General features: G+C 37.5%; 1 protein-coding gene across 3 annotated transcripts in view; it reads left to right on the top strand.

The window, feature by feature from the left end:
* The window catches only part of WAC (WW domain containing adaptor with coiled-coil), a 58,148-nt gene extending 37,470 nt beyond the window's left edge, over nt 1–20,678 (top strand). Inside the window, exons 8-14 of one of the 3 annotated variants that reach the window (XM_039549751.1) lie at nt 2,172–2,417; nt 4,378–4,500; nt 5,479–5,627; nt 9,050–9,168; nt 13,873–14,059; nt 17,144–17,271; nt 19,603–20,678. In XM_039549751.1, coding sequence (XP_039405685.1) covers nt 2,172–2,417; nt 4,378–4,500; nt 5,479–5,627; nt 9,050–9,168; nt 13,873–14,059; nt 17,144–17,271; nt 19,603–19,672 — 1,022 coding nt within the window. In that variant the 3' untranslated portion in view covers nt 19,673–20,678. The remainder of the gene's footprint in view (nt 1–2,171; nt 2,418–4,377; nt 4,501–5,478; nt 5,628–9,049; nt 9,169–13,872; nt 14,060–17,143; nt 17,272–19,602) is intronic. The other 2 variants (XM_039549752.1, XM_039549753.1) reach the window with 2 other exon arrangements.
* The last annotated feature ends 413 nt before the right edge of the window (nt 20,679–21,091 follow it).

The following is a 21,091-nucleotide window of genomic DNA, read 5'->3' as shown; positions in this document are numbered from 1 at the left end:
TACACATGAGCACTAACGTGTCCCATTGTGCTTATTTCTCTTGCTTTTGTCTGCCAGTGTATCTTGATCTTATTTGGACTATGACAGATCCAAATTCAGTTTAAACTTCACATGTTTTTTGTTTAGTATGGTAAGATTCTTGTTTGTTAGATGTGTCTTGACCTGCAGTTGTCTTAATGTTTACTTTGAACACAATAACATATGATTTTTTATGCAGTATTTTATAATAAAAACTTTTACTAATGACTGACTGTTCTAATAGGAGCTAATACCTAATCAGCTGTCCTAGTTCACATGTTACTGAAAACCATGCAGAAGTTTTGTAACTGGTTTTTCTTTTTTTCTCTATCTTCAATCTTTGTAACCCTTTTTGTCCCTTTTTAAATTGTTCTTACAAAAAGTCCTAGCCAAATGACCATGTCCCTTCACAGATACATTGCAACCAACCCTGAGGAGACTGTAACTAGATAAGGCCACATCTTTTTCAGAAGTTCACCTGAAACTCCGAAATATGTCTTTGCATTCTGGCAAGCTTTCAAATTTGGATTCTTCAGCACTTTTTTTCTGGTTCAGATTTCTCTGCTACTTGACGGGAAGAAGTTTTCTGGAGTGCTTGTGACCTTTATAAGCTATTTATACTGTAGCAGCAGGGAAGCAGAAATCCTTTTCCCAGTAAGATTAGAAACCTCAGTGAAAAGATTTACACATCATTACTCACTTCCATAATTTTTTATTTTTATTTTTTAGGGTTCTTCTGCAAATTAGTCATGGAAGTTGCAATTAAGGTTATTGGAATACAAAAGCTGTTAGAAATTCTGTAACATTTTATTCTTACGTAGTAAGACAAAATAAGACCTTTCCACTTCTTTACTAATAAAGTCAGCATCATCTTACTTTGACCATCTCTTCAAAGAAAAAAACAAAGCACACCCTTAAAGTAAAAGAACTTCCCATCCTGTTTTCCCAATTCATTTAGATTTTTGCCTGACATGTAGAATACCGAGGTTGACCTCTGCCTGGTTTGAGGTGGGTTTAAAATCCAGGCCTTCATTACTATGGGCAAACATCCTGCATGAGATCTTGGATCCATAGCTTTATGCTCTGCATCCAACTACTTTGGTGCTATAGAGGTGTTAATCTTGACTGAATTTGGGGGCAGGGGTCTCTTGAGGGTTTAACGAGGATGAGAGAAGGGGGAGCTACGGTTGAAATATAATGGTCCAGGTTTCTTAAAGGAAGGATATTTGAAGTGACTGATGGTACATGTGTAGTAAGTTGGAATACTTTCATTTCAGAGATTTCTCACAGTATTGGAATGGAGGAGCAACTTTCTGTTAAGTGAAAGTCAAATTTAAAATTAATTAAATAACTCATTAATCAGAACAAATTGCCATACAGTGTAACTGAATTTAAGTACTATGTATTTCTGTGGATAATAAATGGTAATATTTCCTAAAATGGTATTAATAAAATAAAGGATATGGGTCTTAATGCTTCAGGAGAAGTTGACAAGTTAAAAATCAATTATGGGCAGATAAATTTTTAGATGTTTTTCCACTCTGCTGTGGGGATGTTAGTAGGACTGTTTTTACATTTCTAGTACAGCTCATTATCCTTTCTAAATTCTCAGCAATGTAGCTGGATTTTGTATGATAGACTTAAATTTTGTGGCTTCTTGTATTGGTCTCTTCATAAATGAAGCATGGCTTTTACCCTCCCCTCAAATTTGATACAGTAGCCTATACGTGAAATCCATGGGCTATAAGGTCTTTGTTCCTAGTATATTTTCCAAAGAAAGATTGGAATCATAAGTAAAAATACAGAATATGAGTACAGGCACAGTAAAAGAAAAGATCAGTAAGGAATTTTTGGCCCACATTTGTTGTAAAAGCTAAGGAAAAAAATGTCCCATTTTTAATACTGTCTGCTTTTAATCCAGTATCTTGAAGTGGAATAGTTGCGTGTGTGTGATCCTGATAAATATTAGGTTCAATAGCGTAAATTGCATTAGAAATCAGCTATCTTCAATTTTTGTTCTATTAATGTTGTGTGGTTTTTTCTTAAAAATGATAGTTAGGCATTCGATCTTCTGAATTTAATATGAGTATTGTACTAGTGAGTTGTCAGGTTATATTGGGGGAAATGAAAAACACTTTCTGTCTTCTGTTCAGAGTCTGCATCTGTGGACAAGTCTGTATCCCATTCTTGCACAACTCCTTCTACATCTTCTGCTTCTGGACTGAATCCAACTTCTGCGCCTGCTTCATCTGCTCCTACAGTTCCTGTTTCACCTGTCCCACAATCACCAATTCCTCCATTACTTCAGGACCCAAATCTCCTTCGACAGCTGCTGCCTGCTCTGCAAGCCACCTTGCAGCTTAATAATTCTAGCGTAGATATATCCAAAATCAATGAAGGTAAGGATTCTTTGAAGTTCATGTAGTCTGGCATTTACGTACGTTAGTATATTATTGGATACCAGGCTGTACTAAATGAAAGCCTTATTTTAAATGAGAAGTGAATAAATGAATCCCTAGGTAATGTGGGGATTTTTGTGGGGTTTTTTTTCTGTTAAACCTTCTCAACATTTAAAGTTTTCAAATTAATAAACGTTGATGTACATGAGCAATCTGTTTGAGACTGGTGACTTAATCGCTGTATCAGCATTTGTCTGTTGCACAAAATTTCGTTAGAGCTCTTTGTTCTTTTGTTTCGTGCACTGTTCTTTGTTTTCTGTAGTTTGTGCTGCTGTTCTATTAACGTGTGTTTGCAAATACTGAAACTTCTAGGGATTCTTAAATCTTGTTGCCTAACAACTTTTTTCTTTAGCGTAACAAGTTAGCCTCTCTGAATAAAGGTGGCATGTCAGTAAGTTTGCTAGCCAGTTAAATTTTGTACATGTAATCAGTGTGTCCCTTCCATTTTTGTCACATAGGCTTAGTTTGTTAGAAGTGAGTTATCACCTACCTATAGTGCCTTTTGCTGAAAGAATGGGTAGAGCTGATGCATTTTGAATGCAGTTTTATCTAATGTGTCTGCACGTGGCAAGTTATTGATAAAGTGGTGTAGGAGTTTTTGTTTGCTTCTTGTGTACAGATCACTGATTTCAATAGGAAGTAAAACATTTACATGTAGTGCTGAGACTTAATTATCTTTAACTTTTTGAAAGTGCTAATCAAGTAAGTGAAAATATGTACAAAATATTCTGTACCTTGCAATTATTTATCAGAAAAAGATGTCAATTGCTTCCTTTTAATCAGCAAATATGCTATCTTCGTTCAGTACTAATAGGTGAGTAGGTCACTGGTTTCTTTTTCCTGTGCAGGGAGAAGCCTTTAAAACTGTAGTGCGCTAGGTTGGGCTGAAGAAAGGAGTGTTGTGGTTGTTTGTGTTGAAATATGAAAGGTCCAGTCAACTCCAATTGTATTTTATTAAAAAGCTGCCCGGTGAAATTTCTAGTAGTTTTCTGTTGCCATATCTGAGCAGCAGCTGTGTATGTCTTGAAACAAGAGTGTTCAGAATTGTCTGATGGCATGAGGGCCTGCCTGGCTGTGTCCCCATGGGCAGAGTGACTTCACCTTGCACAGCAGGGCTGCCCTTACTGTGCATGTGATTCAGAGTTACTCTGTGCTTGTGCTGGTGAGTCAGTTTTTTCAGGAGTGTGCATGGGTGGCATGTATGTTCAGGAAGTATCCCACAGAGCCTGCAGACCTTTTTGGAAAGGTTGGTTCAGAAGCTCATAGTTCAGAGTCTCATCATCTCATACTGAAAGATACTGTTCCTGCATTATGCAGTTTTAAAGTGGTTAAAAGTGATTGATTTTTTTTTTTTTTTTACTGGGGGGATGACATGGGACAGTTAAACCCAGAACAGATACGGGGTTTTTTTATTAGTAAGAAGAAATGCAGATTTTTAACTTGAAAGATTTTTTTTTTTTGTCTTGAACAGGAAGTCTGCCCCCCATCTCTTTTAGTGAGTTAAAGTGATTCTGCTTTTTGCTTTTTTTAAAAAAATTGTAGTGTAAAAAAACTTCACACGCATTCTACTTACTACAGTAGCAAATTGAACAAATTTTCTGTTGATGTTTAGAAGAATTATTCCTGATTCATAAGGTCAAGCTGAAGAGTTAAAGTTATTTTTTAAAATAATTTTTTCTAAGTGTATGTTGCAAAGTTAAAACTACTAAATAAAGGACTTGCTAGACATTCCAAGTCAACTTGAAATCAAGTAACTGAAAAACAGTTCAGGTGAATCATCGGTCACGGTAGATATGGGAAATAAATCTGAAAGAAAATGTAGCTTAAATGTAATTAGCCAGTTGGAACAGTTTAAAGTGGTGTTCTAGAATTGTCAGTAAAACGGAATGTTTGTTTTCAGTTCTAACAGCAGCTGTGACACAAGCCTCTCTGCAGTCTATACTCCATAAAATTCTTACTGCTGGACCATCTGCTTTCAATATCACCTCCCTAATTTCTCAAGCTGCACAACTGTCTACGCAAGGTATTCAGAGTCTTTTTTTCACTTACATCAATTTGTTAGCAGTGTTTTAAAAAGGCTGATACAGTTGAAAGTTGTAGAATCTCTGTTGTCGCGTCTTTGGCCACGCAGTGTGGAGAATGTTGAATGACTTTTTTCTGAAGATAGGATAAAAAATTGTTACTGAGGAGCAGGCACCTGACACACAACTAAGTAAATATGCTTCTCTGTCTCACCTTTTGGGATTTTCTTTGTATGTTAGCTAATTCTCTATGAGTAATGTGAAACCTCTGTGAGACCCTCTCAATTTATTCTGGACCTGAATAGGTGTTACTTAATGTTCAGTATAAAACACAGCTCTTCCTTGCTTTAACACCCATCTTGTAGTACTGCGTTACTGTGACTCTTGGGGGAGGCTTTAAATTCTTAAAAGAAAGTTTGCTCTGTCTGGTGGGGGATTTTTTTTTTTTTTCATCTTCCGGGCAAGATACTCTTCCAGGTATTTTCAGTATGTTCTGGCTTATAACTTAATAATAAAACTTAAGTTTCAAAGTTTAGAAACTTAAAACAATAAATGCAGTCATCTTACTGAGTAGGTAAGCAGTACTAATTCTAATTTTTAACCATGGGTGGGGAACTGTTGGTATACACCTAGAATGGGTGAATAGCTTTCTAAATAAACTATTCAGACATTCTTTTGGTTAAATCAAGTTGAGTGCTCTAAAATAGGAGTTGGAAATGATTCAGTCTCTTCGTGTGTTAAAAGCATTTCCTAATAGCTTCTTCTCTTTCTCCCTCCCCTGAAGTTTTAGAACTGGGGAGTTTGGGGAAGATACAATTCCTTAACTAGCATTGTTGAACATTTGATTGTTCTAGTTGTTCACAGTGAACATGTTTGTATATCATCTAACACAGCATACTCCAAAGTACCAAAAGAAAGTCTAATTCACATTTAAGATAGGACATAGTTTTATTAAAAGCAATTTTTTTTTTCCTTTACAGCTCAGCCATCTAATCAGTCTCCAATGTCTTTAACATCTGATGCCTCATCGCCAAGATCATATGTGTCTCCAAGGATAAGCACGCCGCAGACTAACACTGTTCCACTTAAACCTTTGATGACTACGCCACCAGTATCATCCCAGCAGAAGGTAAGCTCCTTTTGATTTATGCCATATTGTAGTAAGAAACCATTATACATAATATTAAGTATTGCTCCTATATATCCATGTGCTAGCAGTTGTATATAGGATGATAAAATATATATGTTATCTTTCCCAATAGAAACAAACAACTGGAAACAGCTACTTGACTGTATTTTGGCAGTGCAGCTCCAGCATGAAATCTAGTTTACTTTTCTTGAAGAAATTCTTATGCTGGCTTCAGATGCTGTCTGGAGATATTACCAAGGCATTAGTATTTTAGTGTATTTAAATAGAAACAAAATCATACTTCAAAGGCAACAGCTGATACAATTCCCTAGACCTACCCAATAAAAAATGTTTAGAATAGGAGAGAGCTTCTTGGGGCAATTAACTGGATGTAGTCTCAGATTTGGTTTGGAAGTGTGCTAGGTGTTTACAGATCAATACCATAATGTCCCTTTCTCTTCCTGCCCCCCGACCCCTATTGATTCCGAATTCCTTCAGTGGATCAGTGACTAGGAAATGTAAATTGAAGCTAACCTATAAGCTCCTAAGGTTCTTCCTAAGAAGCATGACTCTAGACTTTGGGGTGAGACATCCCCACCTTTCTAAAATCTGTGTTCTCTATCACCACCCCTGCTTAGCTAAGATGTCTTTTTCTCAATTTTCTGCTCACAAGTGAACCTCATATGCCTTGAAGGCCTTTGAGGAATACTTTTATCTTCAGGAGAACATATTGCATTTGTCATCATAGTCAAAATGCCTCATTTTCTTTCATCTGTTTTCATGGGTACAAAGAAAACCAAGTGATTTTCCCAGTTACTTGTGATGGACAACGATACAATGAATTGCAAAAGCTTCATGTGTGTACCAGTACTGGTTGGTACCTTGGTTTCTGCTCCTGGATTACATCCTGAATCTGTGTGTTCACATCCCATAGCTAGGTGATAAGTAATGAAATTATCAGACAGCAGTGTTCAGGTATTTGGCACTTCCAAATCCTGAGATAAGAAAAAGAATCTTCTTAAGTTGTTTACTGTCAATAACTGGAAGTAGATCTGTTCTGGTCTCTACAACCCAGAGATTGTTAGTTAGTCCCAGAGTAATAAATTTTGGTCCTGCAGCAGATACTTTGCCAGGTCAGTAGGGAAAGAACTGTCTTGATAGTTCTCGTATGTGTGTAACTCAATTCTGCGAGAAGGGAACTTAGGTGGTAATAGCTCCAGTGTGAGCATGTCTGTTTAGTAGCTCATCAGATATGTCACTCAGGCAAGCTTGTCCAGTTGCAGAGTTTGAGGTAAATGATGCCTAATGAAGATGTGGTGCTGTGCCAGGACACACTTGGTTTTAGAGCACAGGCCCATGGGCTTAGGGCAGACAAAGCTGAACTGGCCCTGTGCAAGCAGAGCTCAGTGCCAGATGCACAGATATTTGGGCTGGCTGTGGGACTAGTGTAGTGCCATTGGCACAGTGCTGTTGGTTAGGACCACTTGAATATGTCAGTACTGCTTTCAGACTTAAACTGATGTGTCTGCCTGCAGGTGTGCTGTGTGCATGTGGCAGCTTGGGGGTCACAGACTCCAGGAGCCTGGGTGTCACGTTTTGCCTTTTAGCTGTGCCTGTATTGTGTGATCAGAAACTCTTCTGAATTTCTGCAAAATTGCTGTGTAAAGCACTTCACACAGACCTGTCAAGCGCAGTGAGAATGTTGCTGTTGGTTGGTTGGTTTGTTTGTTCTTTTAATTTATTTAGCCCTTATTATTTTTCTGTTTCTCATATATGTATTTACAGTCTTTGAAACACTTGGAAAACATGGAGTAGTTGAGAGGCTTTGTGGTTCATTTATCTCACAAATCCCACTTTTTCTTCATGGTCCTTTTTTATTTTTACCAGCCAAGGAGCTGGTTACTTTTCCAGTTTGACTCTGCAGCGTGATTCCATTATTGCTGATGGACTTTCCTTTTGAAATTGTTCCTTCTGTTTGAACAGCCTTGATGGTTAATGTCTGCTCACAGGCTGAGCAAAATGCAGGCATTAATAGCAAAGTTCTTCATGTCATACATATCATAAAGGTACTTGTGTAGTCTCTTCTCATAAATCAGTTTTATGAACTGCTACTGTTTCACCCCCCTCAACTATATAGTTCTGTTTATTTCAACAGCAGAGTGATCTTACATGATCTTGCTTTATCCTTTTTGTACCATGGGCTTTTTCATGTGCTACTCAGACTTTTTTAGTATATGTCTATTAATCTAAAAACCAGAACACATTTTCATTTTGATGATAATTTTAAAAGGTGAGTTTTGCTCTTAGACATCTAAGAGTTTGAATTTGCATTAAGATTCCCTGTGTATTTAAATGAGTCAAGTTATGTATTGAGTTTACGTTAGCAGATAGTGTCTGACTTGCCATTTGTGGCTTGTTTCACAGAAGTCTGTTTCTGAAGTAGAGAATTTCTGGATGTTCAGGTGACTGTTAGTTAGTAATCTACACTAATTTGAAGTCAGCAAATGCAGGCAGGCTGGATGATTTGGGTTTTTTGTCTTTATGGATCCCTAGAAGCTATTTTTTCTTTGCTCCCTCCCTTTTCTCTTAAAAGTATTTGTTTGATTTTGCAGAGTGGGGGATAAATTTTGAAGCTGAACCTCTCTTGTACATACTTTAAATTAACTGAGGTATGCAACGTATTGGGCAAGACGAAGTATATACAGTATTTTCTGTAACTTAGACATTACTATGTTCCCAAACTTCTCATCCTGTCAGAAATTCACAGAAAAGAGTGTATCTTACTGCTGGTGTCTTAATACCTTGTGTTGAATGTATACTACAAAGGAAAAGCAAGAAGCTACTGGTGACTATTTTTTTAGTCACTTGTGAGTTTAGAACTTAGAGAAAAGGGAGCAGCAAACTGATAAATATGCTTTAGATTTTATTTTCCATTTCTGATAGAGATGTTTTAATATGCTTGTGATAGAATTACGTTCTTAACACTGTGTAATGTATTTTCAAGTAGGGAACTCTTAAATTTGTACATGAAGATTTTGTTTGGGTAGTGAACAACTCTTCTGAGGTTGAAAATGAGCTCAATGCTCAGATGGAAGATACAGTCAAAAATAATATTGAGTTGAACTATTTTGCCTAATAAGCTTGCAATATTTTGACAAGTCGCATGGATCTAAATTTGCTTCTGTTATGTCTATTAAGTACTCCATTTTAGTAAAAAAAAAACCTTTCTGTCACAGCTGTGGAACTAGAGTTTTTGTTTTTATTTTTAAACACCTTGTGAAGAGAATAAAATTTGTGTCAACAAAATACCTTGTGTCAAAAAAACCCCACAGGTGTTGAAATTGTAATTTCCTTGGTTTTCACTGATTCTTACACTTACTCTTTACTGTGGAGGAAATCTAATGAAATTTTGAACTTTCCAGGTTGCTACTCCAGGTGTTAAACAAGGACCAGCTTCCCAGGCAGCACCTCAGCAGCCAGTAATAGCTGACAAGCAGGCAGGTCATGAACCTGCCTCTCCACGAAGTCTTCAGCGTTCAAGGTATATTGAAATGCTTCTCTGTTCTGTCCTTACCTTTTTATCTGGATTCAGTGTGTGTTGTATATGCTGCAGTTAGTGGACTCTTCTTTGGCCTGTTTTTTGAACGTATGATTTAACTGCTGCTACTGAGATGATGCAGCTAATGTGGTAGATTCCCCATTTTTGGATAACCATTAGACTTCATTCTCACAGAAGCAAAATGGAACTCATAGTTGTGCTCTGTCACCCTGGTGACAATTTTCCAAGTGATTCCTTGTATTCTGATTTCAGAGTTTGGAGTTGCTGTCTCTGTGCAGTTATGGAATCTGTGGTTTGCTAAGTGTTAGATATTTGTAGTGTCTTGCTGTTGTGTAATTTGATTTCTAAATTAGTGTGATTTTTTTGGTCTGTCAGGTGATTTTGCTGCTGTAATGAAAAACGTTAAAAATTAAGTAAGTTTCACAAATACCTTTCCTTGGCCCGACTTTTTTGTCAACATTGCAACTTACTCAGATGTTGCATGATGCGAACATTTAACCATTGATTTACAAGGTGCGTTTAGAATCTGTATCTTGTTTGAAATTTTTCTTTCAGGAAGGTGGACTCTTCATAGTGTCAGATGCTCTGCATTTTGTCATACTGGTTCCAGGGGCTGTAACCAAGTATGTGTCATGAGATCCTTTTGTGATGGAGTCATGGTATAGACCTGTGGCAGGAAGAGGTTGCAGGTTGACTTTGTTTAGAAGTTCTGTAAATCTACAATTCTTAATAGCTGGATTTTTAGAGTGGTTGAATAAGGTGTGTGGTATGGTATTAAAAAAGCAACAAAAAAACCAAACCCCAGTACTCTTTCATTGTCAGCATACTTGGTAGTGCCTTCCAGATCGTAAAATAGTGAGGTCCTTTTATCTGTCCTTCTGGGACTAATAACAAAGGGGACCTTTGTTTTCTTTGTTGGTTTTGGCTGTTTTTGTGGGGAGAAAGGAGATACTTTGTGTTCTGAGTTTTTTGGGGGGACTGGGTTGTCTGTTGTGTGCTTGTTAGTCCTGTCTGAGAAGCTGGCTTTACTGGAGACCCTGCAGTATTGACCAGTTTGAGGGTACAAAGAGAAGCAAGTCAGGAGTTTTGAGGTTTTAATGTAGGCTATTTTACAGACACTTGATTTTTACAAAGATTTGTTATCTTTGTCAGATTACAAACCTATAACTCATTTATCTCTGAGGAGAATAAAGGCAAAGTGTCCTGCTCTCCTCCCTAGTAATTATGGATGGTGCTATTTAAATCTTTCTGAATTACTGTACCAGAGATAAAATTACAGTTTGCACCAAGCCAAGCTTTTTTATGAGGAGTGGTGAGGTTTTGGGGGACCACTCTCAGTCACAGCCCCTTTTGATCTTTGTTCATCACCCTTTCCCCACAGGAAATCTTTCTGAGAAAGGTAGTCGTTCTTGGAAACATTTACCATGGCTTGGAGTCTGCGTGAGTTGATACTGGTGGGCATTTGGCCTACTAATTCATACCTCACCCTCCCTTGGGTTACATGACTTTTTTTCTCTGGCATGACCCTTACCTACAGCAAATTTAGGGATCTGCTGTCCCTCTGCAAACTATTGCTCCATTTGGTATCAGTGTTTTGGTGGAGGAAGCTGAGTTTGCCCGAGCACTGCTGAAGCAGGTGTGTTGTGCAGTCAGCACAGTCCTGTGGCTGAGGGGGAGGCAGTGCAGGAGGCAGTGTGCAGGCCAGGATGAAAGATACTGAGACAATGTTAGTATTGTTCAGTATCCTGTATCTCTCAAAATAATACACGTTTGCAGCTCTGGTGTATTGTGCATCATGCATTCATGTGATTCAGTTTGCTTTGAAAGTGTCTTATTCGCAAAAAGTGGAAGATTAAGGAATAGGTGACTCGTAAAACCTGTGTGACTGGTATTCTCTTCTCCTGAGTGCAGTGGGGTTGAATGAAAGTGGGCCAGCTCAGATATTGATTTACTTACCTGCAAAAGATTTGCTGTGTCCAGGCAGTATGTCTGAATTGATGTGGAACAGATTATTCCTTTGTAGGTGAAAGCAGTTGGTTGGATTGGGAATTGCTCTTGGGAGCTAATGTCCTTAACTTTTATAGGAGTGAAAAACAACTTAGCAACCTGGACTGTGGACAGATGGTCCAAAATCTTTCTGGCTCTGTGAATTAAGTTTGCATTTTTCTCCAGCTTAAATACAGATTAATTGAGCAGAAGTTAATCACACCTACATTTCCTTGGTTCATTAAAAGTTTTAAGTGAATGGAGGTAAAATTATTTTCGACTTGTTGGGGTGGAAACACTGTACGAAAACCTGAGTAGCTATTGCTGGCTTTAAAGAAGTGAACATTTCAGCCATTTAAGTTGGGAAATTAACACAACATGGACATACAGTGAGTCTGTCTGTTAGAGATTATTCTAAAGACACACCGTGAATTATGGCTGCTTTAAAAATGAAGCTTAATGAGTGCTTCCACAGTTAATAGTTTCATCGGGTTGGTAGTTTCTTTTTGTTTTCAGAAAGGACTAGGAACATTTTTCCTTTACCTTGGAAAAGAGCTGGGAAGAGAGGTATTTCATTCAATTTTTTTATAGGTTGTAAGATTTTGTTGTTTGTAGTAGTGTATTTCAGAACCATCCTGTTCTCATACCCTTGTTACAGATATTTTTGCCTCTCTGGGGGCATTCTGTTATTTGTGGCATAGTCAGTCTTCAACTCAGCTGAGGCAGGTATTTGCCTTTAGGGAAGCATTTAAAAATACTATGGTAGTTTGGAACCGTCATTGCTGCATTCATAGCTCCCCCTGCTGCTAACACAGCAGTGCCTAAGATATTTTGTGACAGTATGTTTTAGTCATAATTAAGATACAGCTTTATTTTTGAGAAGCCCACAGATTTTATTTATTTATTTTCTTGAAACATTTCTGATGTGTTAGAGTGATTTTTACTGATGAAGTAGGAGTAGAAGACAGGCTGATAAATGAAGAGGAAGCAACTCATAGGGGGAACCTTAATTCTAGTAGAACTAACAAGTAAATAAGGTTATGCCTGAATTCTACTTAGTTAATAAAAGTAGGCTTTCTCTACACTATCACAATGCTGATGCTAAATGAATACATTGAAACTTAGAATAATGTAGTTTGGAAGGGAATTGTAGTTATGATCTACTTAGGTCCCAACTTACAGTAGGACTGGCAGGTTTGAATTGCTAAGGGCATTATCTAGGTGGGTTTTTTTAATATCTCAGAATATCTTCTTCTAATGTTTGACTACCCTTATGGTGATTGGTTTTTTTCCATGTCTAATTAGAATTTTCCTTGTTGCAACTGGTCTCTGCACCTTGTGCAATTGCTGTGCATCCCTGAAAAGAGTCTGTCTGTTCTCCCCAAAAGTAGTAAAAATCTGTGAAAAGATCCCTCAATCCCCTTCCCCTCAGCCTTCTCTTTTCCAGACTGAATAAACTTTTAGCTTCTCCTGATACAGCATGTGCTTCAGCCTCTTGGTCATCTTCGTAGTCCTCTGCCACATTCCTTTGCTATAGCAGTTTAATTCTTGTCCAGTTTTAGGCTTCCCACTACACAGTGCTCCAGATACTGTCACTCTCATAAGCTCTGAAGAGAGGGCAGGAATTGCTTTTTTTATAGGGCAAGTACTCCAGCCCTCTCCTCAACTTGGTGGCTCTCCTCTGGCTTCATTCCAGCAGGTCCATGTCAGACATCCAGTTTGTTGGCTGTGATTCTTAATGCTGTAGTTCTTTGCAAGTGTGAGTTGATTAGGATAAATGTTTGGGCATTGGACCAGAAAGATAGTTGCATTTTGTAAGGATGTTTTCAGTCTTCAAGGGGACCAACAGATTAGGTTAGGTGATGAATCAAGAGTCCTTTAAAATTTGATTCTCCTTCCTAATACTTTCTTCTTGCCTGCAAGTGATATAAAGTTTTAAGAAATAGACTGAAATTATGGCCTATGTTGAAAAGCTTCTGCCAGTGGGAGAGTTGTTAGGTACTTACACAATTAGTGCTACTATTTCTCAGTATGTGTAGTGCCAAAGAAAATCATAAATGTGACGTACCATCACTGTTACACTGAGTATGTCCCAGTAAAGCAGTCAAGTTTGGTGGCTAGAAACACACTACTCCTGTGATTGTTCTTCTGAGTGCATTAAGTGAAGACATACAATATGACAGAACCTCCTGGGTTGTGTTTTGACATGAGTAGTGAGCTCCTCAAATCCCATATGGCTGTAGTTCTAGATCAGAACATCAGGCATTGTTCTTAATGATTATTGTGGCAAACCTCTGTTGAATAAAGCTGTTTGACTCCCATCTGATACCTCATTACTGAAAATCTTAGGTTTGCAGCTGTTTGAAGGGAGAACATACATGTACACATTCTCTATCCAACACCATCTAGGCACTGCTTACATCTCTTGAACAGCTCTCAGAATTAAAAACCAGACAAACACAAAACCCAACTAAACAACAAAAAACCCCCTGTTACATTGTAGCACACAAACATTGCAATAAAAGTTAGAAGCTTGTAGAAAAGTGGTACAGGTTTGGTCTACCAGAAGTATTTACTTGTGGTTTGAACACTTTTATGTTATTTTTGTGCCTGGAAGCAATGGATTTTTAGTGTTCATTTTTCTATAGGTTCAGATATGTTTTTAAATGCTGACTTGCTTTTTTTAATTCTTTCTTCTAGTAGTCAAAGAAGTCCATCACCAGGTCCAAATCATACCTCTAGCAGCAGTGCATCAAACTCAACACCTGCACCACAAAATACATCTGTACGACCCACATGTTCATTAACACCTACGCTAGCAGCACACTTCAATGAAAACCTTATAAAGCATGTTCAAGGCTGGCCTGCGGATCACGCAGAAAAGCAGGTGAGTACTCCTTTGCTCTGTTCCCTGTGAGAATGCATGACGTGTAGCTTAAAATTTGGGTTTCTTACTCAGGTTGCTTTTTCTAGGAATCAAAAGTATTTTAAAAAGCCCCAAACTCTGATGCTTGTCCTTAGCCAGAAGAGAGGAAAGAGAGATTAGGCCAGACTTGCAGGTTTTACGTGTGTTTGCCTTTCAGCAGTTGGGGATTTTCAGTCTCATTCGGAAGTCTCAGTGTTTTTGAAATTCCCTCAGATGAGTGGCTATCCTCATAACTGTTTTCTCACTGCTGAAGTTCTGTTGAAATTTGCAAAGAACATAGATTTCAACATATTTTTAAATAATGATATTTTTGTTAATGTGTAAAATGTTATAAATTAGGTACAGAGTTAAACTGAGACTACTCCGCAGTTCTAGTTACTGACTTGTTAGTTCTAAAAAAGTGAAAAAGAAACTCTACCTTGTTTGTAAATTGATGTAGAGTACTTGGACTGAATTTGGGCTATTTTTACATAATGGGAAATCCAGTAGAACTGCCATCCATATATTATAGCTAGTTGCATGAAACCTGTTGTGTTGTAGTAATACAAGGAAACTGGATGCTGCTTGGAATCTATTACTCAAAGGAACTGTATTGGTTATTGAATCTAGTTCAGTTAATTTCACAGGCAGCCCTCTCTGTTGCAGTCTGGGATAGTAATCTTACCTAGCCTAGTTTACTTTGGTCTTTTGAAGAGTGGTTGCATGCTGGCACAAACCTACACTGGAGACTTCTGGGTAGTAACTTGCAAGACTGAGACTCTGTTAGGATTCTTGCTTCTTTTCATTAAATTTTTAAAATCAGGTTTAAGACATTACCAACCTGTACTGAGCCAAACACTGAGCCGTTGTTGTGGAGAGTCTTTAAGGAAATGATGCAGTACAGGCACTTATCTGTGGCACTGGCCCATAGTTTTGAAAGTATTATTTTCACTGTGTATTGAATTGACAAGTGATCACAAGTCATCTTAATACAGAAAACAGATCTATGCAGTGCATAGGTTTTGGGGTTTTTTTCCTTTGTTGATAATAAAGAGATCAAAAAACTCAGCTAATGCTAGGCAGTCATTTACTCAGTTGGGTACTTTGTGCTACATGCTGTGTCGTCCTGTCTGCTATTTCAGATGATTTCATGTGATACTGTTGTTTATAGACCAGTTTTGAATAGTAGCACTTGAGGCACTTAAGTGAGATATTTGATATAAAAGAAAAAGTGAATGAAAGTATAGATGCAGTACATAGTGAAGAAGATAAGATAGATCAAAGTGGAGAGACTAAAAATGCAGTGTCTTGGTTTCTTCAGATAGCTGTCAGATGCATAGTGTAACTTGAAATTAGGGCAGAAGAGCACATGCCAGAGTAAACTGAAAAATAAATAAGTAAATAAATTAGAAGAGCCAGGACAGGTATGTGCTAAAGCAGTCAGACTTGAAGAAATATTCTGTGCAGTAGTAATAGCTAAAACGTTCTTGAACTACAGCAGTTATGTCACAGAACTCATAAAAAGCACTTAACATGGGAAACTGAAAAACAACTCAGTAACTGGAGTTGTGCAGGGAAGACATGGGAAATTATATCCTACTGGAGACCAGGGTACTCCTGGATGTTCACAAACTCCAGAAAAAAACTCTTTTAATGTAGGAAATTAGAACACAGAATGCTGCTTTGAACTGGAGAAATGCCAGAGGTTGATGAAGATTTGTGCTAAATAACATTATTTTTGGGAATGAAAAATTAAGCATACGAGTACCTAAGCAGGTGTGGATGAATCCCAGTAGGCAGCTAAGCACCACACAGCCACTTGCTTGCTCTGCCCCAGCAGGATAGGGGAAGCAATTAGGAAAAAGTGAGAAAACTCATGAGTTGAGGTGTAGGCAGGTTAAAGAGTAAAAGAGTGTGGGGGAAAGTGATGCAAAACCAGTCACTACCAGCCAGCCAATGCCAAGCCAAGCCATGGCAACCACTGGAAAAGTGCCCCCCAGGTTTACTGCTGAGCATGACACATTGTGTGGACTGGAATATCCCCAAGGTCAGTTTGGGTTAGCTGTCCCATTTTTGTTCCCTCCCCACCTGTTGTCCACCCACAGTGTGTTTGCGTGGTGGAGAGGGGGTCAGAGAGAGAAGGGGAGAAACCCTTGATGCTGTGTAGGCTCTGCTTAGGAATAGCTAAAACATTATTGTGTTGTCAAGCACTGGCTTGGTCATAGATTCAAAACATGGCACCATGTGGACTGCTATGAAGAGACTTTCTTCCACCCCAGCCAGACCCAGTGTAGCAGAGGATAACATTGCTAAACAGTAATGCTGCAGGGAAGGCTGTATTTGAAACAATTTTTTCATGTGCCGTTTGCAAGAAGTCCTCTTCCTTATTGCAGTGTAATGCACAGGGCCTCAGAGTAATTATACTGTTCTCCTTGGTGCTGTTGAGGAGTTCTCTGGAGTCATATCCAGTTCAGTGATGAGACTTTGAGAAATGCACAGATTGGGAATTGGATAGGTCATGCCCCTTAAATTTACACTTCTGCTTGTCTCTGGCTGACTAAGTGGGGGCATTAAAGTAATGGAGTTTGTCTGGAAGAGAACACCTGAAGAGGGTTGCAAAGGTTTTTTTGTCATGTACAAGGTAGCTGGAAAGAAGATGGCATTCAGTAATTTTTGTCACTAAGGCCTGATTAGTTGGGAAATTTAAGTCTGCCATTGAAATATGATGGAGACTTTGAACTGCTTGAACAAATTACTTTGGAAACTCGGAGCCCTGTCATCTACTGTCTTTCAAGATGGTCGGGTAAACATTTGTTAGGATCAAGAAAGTCTAAGCTATCCCTGCCTTAGCTTAGACCTCAGTTAGGCAGCTTCTGGGCAGCAGTGTTGTTTATTTCTGATGTGAAATGGGCTTTTGTAGAGAACTGAATGTGTTTCTGATTTAATATTCCCTTTTGAAATTAGAGTGCTTTGCTATTTCAAGACACATCCAGCAATTCTTTGGCTACTGCCAGTTGTTTCCAATGCATGATTCAAAAACCTAACCTTTATGTGTAACCACTGCAGGCATCAAGATTACGTGAAGAAGCCCATAACATGGGAAGTGTGCATATGTCAGAAATTTGTACTGAATTAAAGAATTTAAGGTCTTTAGTTCGAGTATGTGAAATTCAAGCAACTTTGCGTGAGCAAAGGTAAGTGTGTGCTCTGTGCATATCTTGAGTTTTCAAGGTGTTACTAGAACTTCATTCTGGCATTATTTTGCATGAGTTCTGTTCAGTGATGACTTTGTAAGTACACCAATACTTGCCATGTTTGCAAGCTGCCTTTCTTCCCTGTGTACATTCTACCTGTTTCCCTCCACTAAATAGAACCAGATAGCAATTTCTGTATTTTTAATTGGATAGAAAAGAAATACCCTTGCAAATACATTAGTGCATTACAAGAAACTGATAAACTCACAGGATTTCAGCATGCTTCTAGAGAATCTGTGCATACATAGTGCATGGATCATGTTAGGTACACATCTACAGAGTTTTTCCTGATCTGAAACACTACAGTTTGTATGAGAGATTCAATAGGTCTAAAGCCAGAGCAAGTATGAACAGGTGTAATTTACATCACAAGCTAAGGAAAAATTAATGTTTGCTAATAGCAAAGTGGACTTCGCTTCTTAAGTCAGTGATAGCCAGTGTCTTGTGTATCCCTGAAGCAATACACAGCCATACTTCTGAATACTTTGTGCAAGATTGGGAACTGTAATCTTAAAATACATGCTCAAAATTTTCACCAGTAGTCATGGTCCTGAATCTACTTTCATACTCAGTTTCCATTTTCCATGATGTTATCCCAACTATTAAGTCACACTACAGTTTGAGTACAGTGCTTCTGATTTACTGTTTGAAGCCACCTTAATGGCGTTGCCGTAATGTTAAAATAGCTGCATTTATTCTAGAAGCTCTTGCATTTTGGCAGTTAGTGAAACAATCCTTTAGAAGCAGGCTATAATATATTTGTAAACCTTTACTGATCAAGAATTGAAAATACCCATTTTTTCTGAAGCTTTATTTTGTAACTTCACTACATGAATGATTTCTGTAGTATATTTAATGAACTACTTGGTTTCATACAGTTTTTATTTCCTAAGGTGTCTTTTGTGTCTGAGTTCACATTTGATCTGAAATAAAATGTGAAATATCATTGTTCAGCTCATTAAATAGCACCTTGTTTCTTGTACACTTTGTATCCTTAAACTGTCAATGGATAATTTATTATTATGATTTTGAGCCTATAGTAACATGTATCTTTTATTTTTGCTGCAATCCTAAAGATGTGGAATACAAGGCATAAGTAACCAAGTTGATGGGGGAGGCTTTCGCAAAGGATGGGATTATCAAAATCAATACATTTAAATGATTATACTATTTCTGTACTTTTGCACAGAAGAGTTCTACTTAAATTTCTTCTAAGAAGGAACTTCATCTCTAGACAAAGCACATACATTGTTTGAATCATAACTGACAGCATGTGAAATGGCACTTTTCACTGACTGATACCTTTTATATGCCCATGCCTTGAAGTTAAATGTTATCTTTTCAGTGTATCTTAATAATTTTTCACCTGCTTTTCAGTAAAAAATTCATTTTTAATGAACTGGGCACATATTTTTTAAGTGTTTCACAGAAGTCTGCTGAATTGATGCTTTCTCTGCATTGATTAAAGTTGCTTCAGATTTCACAGAATATTTATATAAAACCTAAACTCTCCCTGAGTATTTTCTTACTTCACTGACATATTTGCATTACGTTCAGCATCATGAAAAGTCGTTGAGAAATGTTCATTAAAAATTCTGGGAAACGGTCCTGTAAACCAAATGTTTGTTAGTTGCAGTAATTGCTTATGTCAGTTCAGTAGAAGAAGAAAAAATGTATAAAAAGTTGTAAGCAATATCATTTATTTCTAAGCAAGGTGTAGTTACAACTTTTTTATCTTAGATGCCCTTTAATGGTGCCTCAAATATTTTTGAGATTGGAGCTTTCCATAACTAGAGACTGAATACTAAATAGAACCAAATACTAAAAACAGTGTTGCCTAGAAGGAAACTCACTCATTTAAAAACAATTGAGCACTTCAGGTTGTTTTACAGTCTGGAAAACTGCATGACACAGACATAATGCTGTTCTCCAGATTATTCAGTTACTTGGCTTACTTGCCAGTGTCCTGCTTTTTCTGGGAGCTACATTCAAGTGAAGAGCAGACCTAAATGTAACTGCGTAACAGTCATAATAGAAATAGAGCAACTTAGTTTTTTGAACTAAAGTGTCAAACACACCTAGCCTTTGTGTATCTGCATGTGGTTGTAGGTTGTTGAACAGATTGGGAATTAACTTAATATCTGAATTTTTTAATGGAGCTAAGGAACTTGGTATCTTTCACTGAAATTGTAGAAGTACTTGTGTAGATGCTTATTTAATACATCTGTATAATGGAAATGATTATACTAATTTATTTATTTTCTCTTGCAGGATACTATTTTTGAGGCAACAAATTAAAGAACTTGAAAAGCTAAAGAATCAGAATTCCTTCATGGTGTGAAAAGTTGTAAACAATTGCACATGGTTTTGAGTACAGGAACTATTAAACTGATGCCCAGTCTTAACACTTTTGAGCTGCATTTGAGTAGACTTTGGACCGTTGAGCTGGGCAGAAAAAAAAAGTTGACATGGGGAAGGGGACAGGAGGGAGTCAAATTCAGGGGAAAGATACAAGAATGATTTGTAAAACCCTTGAAATGTAGATTTCTTGTAGATGTATTCTTCACGTTGTAAATATATTTTGTAGAGTGAAGCCATGGGAAGCCATGTGTATCAGAGCTTAGACATCCAAAACTAATCAATGCTGAGGTGGCTAAATACCTAGCCTCTTACATGTAAACCTGTCTGCAAAATTAGCTTTCTTTTTTTTTTTTCTTTGTTTTCTTTTTTGTTTTTGGTTGGTTTTTGTTTTTTTTTTTTTTTTGGTTTTTTTTTTTTTTTTAGTTAATTTATCAGTCAGAAATTTTTCATTTCCTAAAATTCAATGCAAGCGCCAGGCGATCTGTGTCTAAGGCTGCAACAGTTTGGGCAATGTACAAAATACCACGAAACAACTGTTTCCACACTTGCACCGAGTCGAGAGCAGTGCTTCTCCATTTCTGTTTTACAGAGAAATGTTTTTCATCTTCTGTGTTCCATTTCCCCATGAAATCCTAAATCTGATTTTATCAGCTTTTTAATGCTTCTAATTTTCTCTTTTCTTAAGGCACTGTTGCTATGGCACTTTTTCTATAATCTTTTCATTCCTGTGTACAGTAGCTTAAAATTGCAGTGATTGAGCATAACCCACTTGTTTGTATAAATTATTGAAACGTATTTCCATTTGCACCCTGTAAGAATGGACTTATAGTACTGCTGGGCATGTGTGCTGAAAGTACATTACTTGCTCAAATATAAGGAAATAGCCCAATGAACATGTTAACATGGTTGTGGGAGGGGAAAGAGGAAAAAAAAGCTAGTCAGATGTGAATTGTATCTGTTGTAATAAACATGTTAAAGCAAAGAAACACTGGTTTTCATTTCCTTTGGTCAACACATTAAAATTTGGTCTTTTTGGGGATTCTTTATTAGAACTGTTCTTGTTGAACATTTTTGTACTTAAATAATTCCTCAAGGGAGGTTTTGTTTAAAACTTGTAAACAGGAAAATATGTATAAAATATTTAAGGAAATATAAAATTCAACAAGAATGATGTAAGACACCTTCCCCAACAGTTGTCATATGTTAACTCCTGGTTTACCTGTCTTGATATTATGACATTTCATTTCGAAGGATGTTTGTGTTGTAGCTAACTGTTTAAGTCTGGTGCTGACTGCTGTTCTTAACCATCACAAAACGCTGAATTTGTGTAATTGGAGCAACTCACCGTTTGAAAATGGTGGAAAAGCTCAGCTTTGTATATTGTTTCCTAAAGTATATT

The sequence above is a fragment of the Corvus cornix genome, chromosome 2, assembly GCF_000738735.6.
Source record: "Corvus cornix cornix isolate S_Up_H32 chromosome 2, ASM73873v5, whole genome shotgun sequence".
Classification (NCBI taxonomy): domain Eukaryota; kingdom Metazoa; phylum Chordata; class Aves; order Passeriformes; family Corvidae; genus Corvus; species Corvus cornix.
Note: the sequence above shows the minus strand (reverse complement) of the source record. Positions and strands in the feature narration are given on the sequence as shown.